This window comes from Semicossyphus pulcher, unplaced genomic scaffold (genome assembly GCF_022749685.1).
Source record: "Semicossyphus pulcher isolate SPU_LCO1_2020_fin unplaced genomic scaffold, fSemPul1.0.p SCAF_7, whole genome shotgun sequence".
NCBI lineage: Eukaryota > Metazoa > Chordata > Actinopteri > Labriformes > Labridae > Semicossyphus > Semicossyphus pulcher.
This window is the reverse complement of record NW_027211748.1, coordinates 10,876,132-10,888,409: the sequence shown is the minus strand read 5'-3', so window position 1 is coordinate 10,888,409 and position 12,278 is coordinate 10,876,132. Positions and strand designations below refer to the sequence as shown.

At 42.2% G+C, this 12,278-nt stretch overlaps 1 protein-coding gene across 1 annotated transcript; it reads left to right on the top strand.

Moving 5' to 3' along the window:
- Positions 1 to 712: 712 nt before the first annotated feature.
- On the top strand, positions 713 to 3,653 carry camk2n1a (calcium/calmodulin-dependent protein kinase II inhibitor 1a). The gene is made up of 2 exons (XM_069685392.1): positions 713 to 1,171; positions 1,814 to 3,653. The coding sequence occupies exons 1-2, from the start codon at positions 1,003 to 1,005 to the stop codon at positions 1,882 to 1,884; spliced, it is 240 nt and encodes a 79-aa protein (XP_069541493.1). The 5' UTR covers positions 713 to 1,002; the 3' UTR covers positions 1,885 to 3,653.
- Positions 3,654 to 12,278: the final 8,625 nt, after the last annotated feature.

Here is a 12,278-nt window from a genome sequence, read left to right as displayed (position 1 = left end):
CCAAGAGACAGATTGTTTTTTAAAAGGACAGAACATTTTCAAAAAGCTGCGACTAATGTATTATAAGTATTAGTCCATTTGAGTGAAACTCCAAAAACCTTGGCGTTTTTTAGACTGTCTGCATCGTTGAAGCTTCCTGTCCATGTTTGATATCTCCAGACCCCGATGACATCATCAGGGTATTTTTTCTGACTTAACTGACTCCATAAGACTTTCTGCTATTTTAAACATGAGTCAACTATCTTTTACAGTATGTGCATAACCAGTAGACTTTAGTGCCCCTTTAGTTAAGAGATCTTATTTCATATGTTCTTATCTTGTCTTATGAAATAGACAGTACTGCTGTCTTTGTCAAACACTCTCCATTGCAAATGCAGCATACTGTACAATCAATGAAAGAACAACCAGATCTTTAATCAGTAAGTGCCACTACTGAAGAGTACTCATGTAAATGTCCCACATTCACATTTTACTGTTGTAAAAGATGTCAGTAAAACATTAAGAAAAGTCTCCAAGCTTCAAACCCGCCTCAGTGTTGCTCCTTCACTTTTCCAGTTCCATCTCTCGCCTGTTGGTGTCACTCTTGCTCCTCCACCACTCGGAGTCCCCTACCACACACACACAAACACACACACACACGCCCGCGCGCGCGCTTCAAACCCGGATGGATGACTTCACCGCTCTGCCTGGGTTTCCTTTATGATCCCGGGATCTCCCACTTCCCTCAGCAGACATCAGCCAGCAACACAGGCGAACACAGCTCTCTGATTCACACACACTCTGTCTCTGCCTGCAGCTGCAACACAAACCAGAGACCACCGCGAGACAACAACACCGGGACTTCAGACTTTCGGTGCTCTTCGATCCACGTCGACTTACGCACAGAAAGGATCCACACAGGAGACAGCCGCTGCAGGTTGCATTAAAAACGGATCTACGGCTGCTTTAAGCTCATAAAGGAAGTCTTTTGTCTACTTTGTAATCCTTCTCCACCGTGCCACAATGTCCGAGGTGCTGCCATACAACGAGGGGAAGATGAGCGGCTACGGGGCGGACAGCGAGGTCAGTCAGATGTCCTTTAGCTGCGGACTGCAGGACACAAGCGCCTTTTTCTCCTCGTCGCAGGGGAAAAGACCCCCGAAGCTTGGACAGATCGGCCGAGCCAAGAGAGGTAAAGGATGGTTAAAATAAAGGAGTCACACTTAGACATGCTGTCACCATCATTTACACACGATCAGAGTTGTTTATTCGTAAAGAACAGCAAAATGTAAGAATATTGGAAGCCTCCAAAATATTCAGGGACTTGTGGAGCGCTTATTGTGGTATGAAAGCAAAAATATCACTTAATGTGTCGTATTCTATGTTAAATACTCCATACAAGTCTTTGAAAATGCACCACAAGGTTAATTAAAACGGGAGTGTGTTGTTCTCGACTGCACTCAGACTGTTTACATTCACGCACGAGCGAGAAATTATCTTTACGCACGGACACACCCCATCAAACAATAGGGTTTAACTGTGAGGATAAAAGCTTGACTCGTCGCCATTATCTGGAATGAGTTGTTTTTTTATGCACCAAGTGCGCGTACTCGATGTGGGCATTTGCAATAGTGCTTTAATTTATTTATTTATTCACCTGCAACACTCTCATTTTCCCTCACTTGCTTTTAAAGTGCGCCATTTCCCCTCCACTAAGGGCATGAACGTGAAGCCATAATGGAAAGAAATCGTGACCCACAATGAATCACAATTAATTAAGGTTTTAAAAGCTGTCTCAGTAAACATCCTCTTTTCCCCCTTTTCTCCCCCACAGTGGTGATCGAGGACGACCGAATAGACGAGGTCCTGAAGGGGATGACAGACAAGTCTTCACCTGGCGTTTAAACATGAACGATGCCTTGCAGACTTTTTTAATTTTGATCACCGATTTGAAGCACTTGTCGGCTGTGCATGTTCGAGGATTGCAGGAGAAAACGACGGCACGAAGCGAGGATGGCTTGACGCAAAGGAAAACGGGAAAAAGGGCAAAGGAGGGAAAATGGAGAAGGCTAAAGGAAGAGAATTGAGATGGTGAAGAAAGAATGGAAGAGAAAGAAAGAGAGAGAGACTCTGGAAGAGACCAAGATTTATCATGGGATTGCTGGCAATTCTCCAAACGAATCCCGATTTTAACTACTGCTGCGCAGCACGATGTTGAGATGGCGGACTCTGCTCTGTATCTCAACCTCTGCTGACTTTAATGATGGATGAACTTGTCATTACTTCACGACCATCTCTTTTGTCCTTTCCAAACGCGCTGTAAGCAACAAAATACTGCAACTGGAGGCTGAAGCGAAAAATCCCAGCCCTATTTCAATAAGTTGTACAGTAGGTAGGCTAAGCTCTCAGACATCCCCCCTCCTCTTCCTCCCCCCTCTTCCTCCTCCCCCTTCTCCTTTAGGCTTTGCTTTGTTGATTCAGTCAGCGGCGGTGCATTCAAGGGAGCTGTCCTTTCAGCACTGGTCCAATGCATTCCTGTTGCTGCTAACGCTTTTTAAAAAAACAGACCAACCAAACTCTCCAGTCTGCTAAATAGAGGAGATCTGTTGTATGTAAAAACATATATCCGAGGATGGTGCAATGTTAATATTTTCTGTAGTACGGCCCTATTTGTTTCTGGCCCTTAAAGAGCATTAGGTCACAGTTTCAAACTGGACCACAGGCTACGATCTTCTTCTTCTTCTTCAATCACCCATCAGTGGTTAAAGGTGCAGGATGGCACCTCCATGTAGCTGATTTACACGGCACATATCTTTATTTTTTCCTCTTTCTTTTTTTTTTGGTTTGGCATTTCTCAAATGCTCAGATATCTACAGAGGCCAGCAGAGAGGTGGAGATTATAGTAAATGTTTAAAATATTAGTCATGAAATTGATGGAAAAAAAAGATAATTTGGTTCTTTTAATTTAGCTATTATTCGTGTTTCGTCCTCTCTAAGTTTTTTCTCCATCTATTTGCATGAACTTTCACTCCGGTGCCAACGCAGGTGCCACTTCTCTTACCCTGGCACGCTTCTTTTTAACGAAAGTCATATTTGTATTTTTATATCTAAATATTTGTTATTTAAATGATATGCTAGTCTATCGTCTTACAATTCATCAACAAAAATATTTCTACTTCAGAGCGGATATACAGAATGAGACTGGGCTTCATGGAGGCGAGTCGGAGATTTCTGGTGGCTGGTCTCGTTCTATATCAGAGGTCGAGTTTTTTAAAGACTAACTGAATGTGTCTGGGGTTTTTGCACACATCAATGTTAAACTATTATTAAGAAATCGTATACTGTGACTTGAGCTTCGTTGATGAATTTGTTAGAAAATGGCAGTTTTAGAGTATATTGCACTGTTTACGAGTATCCTCAAATAACACGTTGTTATTTGACCGATTTTGGACATTACAGTTTTTTTTGTTTTTTATTTTCTTTATTTTGTACCATTATTTTAAAGAAACTGGATATGGTTTGTTGTGCATGAAACCTTAATATTTTCAATAATGAAACATCGTTTTATGAAGCAAAAAAGCAACAAAAATGTCATGACATTCTAAGAATGAGTCATTGTATATTATGATGCCATTTTCACTGTATTTGGTGAATTAATAAATGGTGAAAGAAAATGTTAATGTGGTTCTTTGGTTTGGCTTTTGTCCCAAGGTTTTAAAAAGAACCTCAGCATAGGGACAATTAAAAAACACGTATCTTCTAACCAACAGAACATACACATAGTTGCATTGTGGACAAGCAGAGTTCTTCTCTTTGAGGCCTTTGGACCAGCGGCCATTAGCTCAGTGGCAGTAAATACTGATCCTTAATTAAAGAGCAGAGAAGGAACAGTGATCCATCTGTTAAGCTGTTAAACAGCTCTATACTGGCCTACACCAGTGAATCCATTACACCACAGACCCCGAGGGAGCCACCACTGGCCACATGATCATCCATCACAGTCTACATGTACAGTGTCCTCACATAGCAGCTCGCACACAAAGACTGGAGCAGGTCTGGATGGTGCACCAACTCTGACGCACAAGAAAAAAGCTTCATCATGCACCAAGGTCCCTTAGACAAAGACATTCAAGGGTTTATAACAGCGTTTCTTATGCTGTTCTTTGTCCAACTCACACAGCCCTATGATATGGGTTCAGGTACTCCTTCATTGCACCCTGTAAGATAGGTGGGATGGTCTTGATGAGACTGTTCGCCTGCATTAGGAAGAGGAGGAAACGTTGTGGCTTGTTGGATCTGTTTCATACATCTGTGAATCCCTAGAAGACATTATAGTCGTGGTATCTACAGTATGTTAAAGCTTGGTAACTTCTTGGTTTTCTCCAGAAGTTAGTCAAGAGGAGCCTCAAGCAAGAGCCATGTGAAGAACTCATTTCACGTTTATTTTTAAGCTAGCTAATTTCCACATAACCCCCGTCTCTGGATTGCAAAAGAGCCGGTATCAGTAGAGGTTCTCATGTTTTCTTTCTACCAATCTGTGAAATCAGGGGATTCTGTCAGGTGGAAGAAAAGGTAAGGAACACTGTACTAGACGGTTTGCCGACAGTGACAGTCAGGAAATTGTGTCAGCTGATCTCCCCCCATCTTACAAACACGCCAAACAAACCTGCACAGCATCGATAACAACCCAATAAATATTAATTTCCATGACATCACAGTGAAGAATTTCCCTGGACGAATCACGCTGACAGGCTCTCATTTGTTTATCATTTGGAAGAACATCCACAGCACCAGAACAGCTCTATAAAAAGCTTCATGTCAACAATACGTGAGCACAGATCTGCTCTTCACTCTAATAACAGAACATCAACAAAGCGTCATCAGCGGAGACGTCCACATTCCCATCACAGAGATTATTGACTGTCCTGATAACATCGGCTCTGCACTGAATGAACACATAGTGCTATCGATCATGATGTTGTTGTTGTGGATGCTGTGTGTGTGTGTGTGTGTGTGTGTGTGTGTGTGTGTGTGTGTGTGGTCATGGACAATTACACTTTCACAGTAATGGGCAGCCCTGGAAGGCCGGAACAGGATGGACATATTTGGGCAAATATTGATCTGTGTTCGCTCTGCTCCACCTCTCTCTCTCTCCCTGTCATGTTTGTGACTGTGGGTGTGACTTCTACAGTAAATTATGTTGTCCTACCACCAACAGTGCCACAGTACTGTTCTACTTTCAGTGTTATATCAGTGTGTGAGCCAGTTTGTGATTTCACATTTTTGCTTTTCAGCCTCAAGAATCCAAAATAATAATCTTAAATCCAAACCTGCATGGACATGAGAGAGACACATGAAAACTGTTGTTACACAGCAGTTAAATTATCCTTTAAAAAAGTTTTGCCTGCATAGTGTAGTGAAACAGTACTGAAACAGTCTCAGTTGAACGCAGATAAATCATGTTGACCAACAAGTTCAAATAAATTTGTCCAACTTGTTTGATCAACAAATTAGAAGCATTTGTTCAGCATTTATAGAGTTACCTACAGCCTTTCATTTTGTGTGACTAGATTTGAGTCATGGAGCTTACAGAAGGTGTAAAAATATACAGGTTACTTAACTGCAACTATTGCTGTTCCACAGCTGCTTTATAGCTAGCTGCAGCAACAGCTGGCAGCCGCCTTGCTTAGCACAAAGTAAAATGAATGGACTGCTGTTATAAAGCGACTTTCTAGTCTTCTGAACACTCAGGGCTTGTGTCCACTTAGGGCGTTTTTTGAGTGAGCCGTGCCTATTTTCTATACAAAACCAATGCAGTTCAGTGTTTTCAGTGCTCAGCGTCCTGAGTGCAAAAACGCCCTCTTTTGTCGCAGCGCTCACAGCGCTCTTAGTTGAAAATAGTTCTACTTTTGAAACACTGCCACACTTGTCATTATCACTTCTCCATCACCGACCAATCAAAATCAAAAAGGAGCAGGACTTCTATATCAACTTTGTCAACAACAATGGCGAAGGAGAAGCTAATCCTTTTGTTTTTTTCCAGGGTACAATGCCAGGACACGACTCACAGCAGATATTAAGCATACAGAGCAATTTAAAACAGACTTGATGGTCACCACCAAGGGAAGCGGAAGTGCTCTGAAACTGAGGTCATTGGTGCTGCCAGCGCAGAAAGCGGTGTTAGTGGACACAGGCCCTCGAAGCGCTTTTACTCTACATGTCACATTCACTCTTTCACGCGCACATTCACACACTGATGGCAGAGGCTGCTATGCCAATCTCCAATCGGGATCAATGAACATTCAAACATCAAGGGTTTTGCTTTGGGAGCAGTTTGGGGTTCAGTGTCTCGCCCATGGACACTTTGAACATGTGACTGCAGCAGTCAGGGATCAAACCTCCGACCTTCCGATTGAGAGAGGACCGATTCTACCACTGAGCCACAGCCGCCCCAAAGGAGACTACCAGCTACCAGCTCTGTTTGAAAAAAAAGAGATGGCAATGGGTTGAAGGAAAACTGGCGGCATTTTCACAAATGTTCTCGTAGTACACTAAAATATGTTCCTGAAAATGTTTGAGGCTGAAAATAGACCATGCAGTAACACTTTTAATGTGATAGTCTGATCTGATCTTATGAGTCTGGTGTGTTTATCTGTACAGACTCATATGCCCAAAGGTCACGTTGTGTTTATGCAAATACACATAAGACAATCCATCATGCTCTGCTCTCGATAGAGAACGATTATAATCCATTGATTTCACGTACGTTATTGCATCTAGTCTGTCTGCAGTTCAGGGTCAGAGGTCAGAGGACTGTTGTTTGAGCTTGATCTGTAAATGTAGCTCAGGGTCTCTGTGACTCTGTTCTGACCTGGCAGATGGACTGAGAGTTCAGACCATTCTGGGGTCAATACAGAAAGGGTTCGGTTGCCTCCCTCGTTAACAGGCACTGTATAACTGCACAGATGGAAAGACTAACATGATGGACACACAGACGTTGGTGTGCACAACAAACAAAACACTAAAGCCGGCCACTGTACATGTTAAGTGTTATCTCTGAATACAGGAGCACACACACACACACAGCTGAGAGAAAGGTTCAAACTGAGCATGTGCAGTGAAGACAAACAGCTTTGATCTGAATCCACTTTCGCCCCGTCCTGAGTGGACATCCATTAATATTCCTCCACAGTTACATAAGCCTGCCATACAGTATATTATGCCATTATGCTGCCCCGAGGGAGACGGGACGATACACAGAGCTGCTGAAACAGAGGCTGTGCTTTCTTTCAGCGCTTACTATCGATGCAGTGCCCAGTATTTAACTGTAAAAGGATATTATTGAAGAAAGGTCGTAAACAAACACACATTTTGTAAATATGTTTTTTTCCCTATGCTTTTTATATCAAAAGTGAGCAACCCTAAAATGCTGATATTAATCCGTTTTTACACAATGAAAGTGTGTGTGCTCCTACGTACAACTGTTCAAGTGTGATGGGCGTATTGCAGGTATGCTTTGTTTCACAGAGATTTGCTCGTTCCTGATGGACAATTTCGCTCCCCTTCACTGATTGCCTTATATGGCACAAAGATAGCTAGCATCCGAAAATTAGCATGCCAATGATGCTTCCTAGCATACAGTGAGCGAGCAAACTTTAGCAGATTGAGCGTAAAACTATGGAGCAAACAGGTTGAACGAGCCGATTATACGAGATGCATCCCAACCCAGGCCACTTTCAAATCGAAGGTAAAACTTTGACCGTTTTCCTTTGCCTCTGATTGTCACTTTTTCCTCTTTTTTTGTCCTCTGGGTGATGTACCGAACCTTGTTCTTTTTCAAGACCTCTTGTAAGAGGGTGCCGGGGTTGTTATAAGATGTGCAGCGTTTCAACTAGGGGTGTGAATCGCAGGGTAACTCACGATACGATACACAATACCTGGCCCGAGATAACAATATCATGATACAACGATTCTGAAAGAGAATCATATAATGATACGTCGCCATATCTGATTATCTTCTTCTTCGTCCAATTAATTTCCGTTCATGTCATAAGCTCCACCGTGAGGAGTCATGAAGTAGTGACGCAGTGAGTCAAAACCAAAGGGAAATCTGTTTAGAGCGCCGTGCACTTGTAAATTAAATTATCCATATTTGGCAACAGCCTATTGATAATTGTATTGCACGAGTCAGGGCGACGATATATTTTGTTCCACCCCGAGTTTCAACATTGTAAATTAGTCTCTCGATGTCAATGTTGACTGAAACTTTCCATAAAACAGGGCCAGCTAATTGATATTTGCTTCCAAATCACGTCAGTTAATCACCATTGTCTGGCAAGTCATATCCATCAGTCCAGTCTCCCACCAGCTTGGATCTTTACAACAGGCAGTTTGGGTAACGATTCAACTCTTTGCCTTCGTTTCATCTTAAGTTTACCTGGAGTTTCTTGCTTGTATGATCTTCTGACCGCTCGTGATTTAATATCTGTTCTTGGAGATGTTGCTGCATTCCTAGATCTCAAAATTACCTCAGTTAGTAAAATGCTTTTAGTATTGACAGAACAAAACTTCAGAACATAGGACCTTGGATGTAAGAGAGAAATATTTCCCTTTAAGAGTCACTGCGGATACGTTGAGTGCAGCAGCAGTGTTACTTACAGGAAGTGTAATGGGGTACAAATATGCAGGATCTAGTTTGAATACAAACTCACACAATGTGGCAAATAGAACTCAGAGATGTTTGGTTAAAGGATGCAGTCGACCTCTTGACTTGCACGAGTCCTCACATAACACCCACACACCCGAGCACTCAGGGCCGATCGATGCAGACGCAGAGGACAGGCTGCTGCTGCTGGTGAGAAGAGAAGAGTGACTGAAAGAGAGACAGAAACACAGAGAGAGAACAGCATTGAGCATGCAGTAGATTAGTGTTGTTGCTGCCCTTGGGCAACAGAGCATGGAGGACAATTAGCAGCTGGAGAGAAAATTCTGGCTCTGCTATCTCACACACACACACATAAACACACACACACACGCATAAACACACAGCACTCTATATTAAATCATGGCCTCAGACACCTGGATGACTCAGGTGAGCAGCCGAGGAAACCAGAAAAGTGCACATAAGACGAAAAAGGTTTGTGCTTAAGAGAAAATGATGACTAAACCTCTCCTGCGTGAGGCCTGTGTCCTGCTCTGTGGTTATATAACCAAAGTCCAGTCAAGTTAAATCTCACTGTTGGGGTCTCTGCCATTGCACATCAGTCAGTGCAGCTAAAGAAGCAGAAGACCAAATGTAAGGGCGCTGAATCTAAATACATTTATATTCATATTGACACGACAGGAATAGAAGTAAGACTTAGATAAGTAGGAAAACGGCGTCATGTTGTCCGTTAGCAGGGATATAGCCAGACTCTGTCTATCCACATCAGTGCTGCAGTGTTGCTGTTCTGCACCCCTAAGCCCCTAAATAACCCCTAATATAAAAATGTTAATTCTATTTAAATGGTATAATAAGTAGGATTTTCCTAGAAAAATAAAATATTGACTTTTACAAGTATAATATAATATAAATCATCACTTATGGGCCTCTATACACGTGTGTTGGCGAGTGTGTGTGCAGCCCTTGTGAGACCCTTCCCTCTGCATCTATTCTGTTGTTTTGCTTTGCACGGGACGTTTTCAGGAGGGGCGCTGTTGTGGATCCCTGAGCGAATCACAGCGTATAGGTGAGTGTGGGAGTGGTTCAAATTAGCAACTGGGCCCCATTCAGACCGGCAAACATGGCGACAGAGCGATGCAGAGTTGGCCTTCTTTCTGTTGGACAGGTAGGTGCCTCAAACCGGGTAGGACAAACTAACCGGCGGTTAGCATACTAACGCAACGGTAACCGGTGGTTAGCATGCTAGCGCAAAGGTAACCATGATGCTGTCGGTGTTAGCTCGGCGGGGTGGGCGTGTTCTCGCACAAGAGAGTGAGCATGAGCTTCTGGTGACGAAGAGCCCAGGAGGAGGGGCCCAGTTTGAATGTGTTGTTGACAAAATGGGTAGGAAAAATCTACCAAGGAAGGACAATTTTTGTCTGACGTCAGGGAGTCTGACAAACCAGTATCATTCACCACTGCTCGGTCGGTTAGCAACTAAAAAAAGACAATAGAGAGAGAAAATGGAGGGACAACATATAAAACTCAATATTTTACAACTAATTGTACGAACAGCAAAGTCACAGTAGCGGATATTAGCATTTAAGCAATTCCTAGCATAAATGTTTGCTAGCTAACATTACCATTAGCTCAGAATTCAGACCTTTTTAATTATATTGAGTAACCACATCAAACGGTAATGTTAGCCGTTAGCCAGGAAGTAGTTGAATGCTAACGTTAGTTGTTATCTAACGGTGGCTAAAGGATTAACAAATAAGTTGTATTAACTTGAAAAAGGACCAGATGTCGCTCTGGGTTTTCACTATTCATTGTCTTTTTAGTTGCTGATCGATCAAGATGGAAGAAAATGACTACGATTTGTACCTTGAACACAGCAGTTCGAGATAACAGGATTCAAGCTTCCCATCCTGAGTATGAGGTCAGAGGGAAATGGCTGCCTCTCACATAAGTTGGCCTATTTATAACAGAATGGAAAGATCCAGAACAGCTCCTGAACACCACCTTTTGTCAATGTCTCTTTCTAAGGTCAACAATCAATCCAACCTTAAAGCTAACAAATGATCGCTAAATCCTTCACCAACCAACATTTAATACCCAGGAGCACATCATGAACTGACTTAATTAGATGGTTCAGGTTTCAGTTTACATTAACACAACTAGCACATTCACTGTGTAGTATTTCCTCATTGTGTGGAAAACCGTAGATGCTATTAGAGTTTAGGCTAACAGTGCAACTAACAGTGTCCTCAAGCTAGCTAAGACAACGTTACCCGAGACAGTGTTGCGTTGACTAAACACAGTTACTCCTCATTCTTAAAGCCTCTAATGTTAAAAAGTTTAACTCTTAAAACATGTTTAAGCTTAGCAGCAGAACAAAGTTTTGTTAAAACACAGTAACAGTCAGATGTTGTATTTTTTCCTTCTTATTCTTATGGAATAACTAGCTTTACATACCTGCAATACATTATTCATGCTGTTGCTTCATTTCTTCACCTTCGTCCTGGAGCAGACTTTGACCTCCTGTACAACATTCTAGGTTTTAAAACAAGTCAGTTGAAACATAGAAAAGGCCAGCAGGAGATATTTAATCAACTCATGAATATAACGTTAACTTAATTGGCTAGCTAGCTACAGTACAGCTGACAAAATCTTTAAGTGGCAGTTATTTCAGCTGTGTAGAGATAAAAATACTGCTTTTGCTGGTTTTTCAGCGGAATCAAAGTGTCATTATTGTATTTCAGGATGTAACTGATGGCGACATCTTTGTAAACTCAGTTGTTTGATGTGAAAACACAAAGCTTGACAGAATAAAGAGGGGCTGGGTTTAGCTAATGGTAAATTGCATGTTTACTGGGCAGACTCTGGTCTAGAAGACAATATCACTTAACTTAAAAATCTCAAGAAAAGCTGTGAATGTAAATGTGAAAAAGCTGATTAATAACTTGATTGGACACAATTTTATCAAAAACAACGTTAAAGTTATCAAGTTACACGAGCAGAAAACCACAGAACGAAAGAAGAGCCAACTGAAAAATCGCACACTTTTTTTCACGTCTTAAAAATAGGCAGTAATTAGATCTCAGTGGAGAATTAAAAATAAATGATTTCTACTTTATCAATGTGGTCCCCCCTCCAGTCACCAGCCTTCCTGTCTGTCTGCACGCCCGGCTCTCTCTCCCTCTCTGGTCTATATTTAAGCAGCAGAGAGCACAGGACCCGAGACTCGTCTCATGTTTCCTCAACAAATAACGCGCAGGGTGAGCTATCACTTGTATGTACGTGTGTGTGTACACACCCAGCGCCTGTGTGCTTGACAGCCGTGCCAAACACTGCGTATCTCCATTAGCAGCTTTTGTCTGGAATCTAAAACAGGCATGGGACAGACCCCAAAAGAAGGGGCAACTCTGACGGACATATTAATAAGCTTTAACACTGATTTTACATGCGGGACGGTGCTGCTGTTATGTACTGTGTCTAGACATGCCGGTTTGTCTTGCACATTGCGTAACACTGGCAGGCTTGTGCTGCAACACAGAATCAGAGTGGTGAATCAATCTGATGAAAAGACAGAACAGTTAAAGACTTTGGGATGTAAAATTGCTTTATAAAAGATAAAAGATTCAATTATGAACTGCAC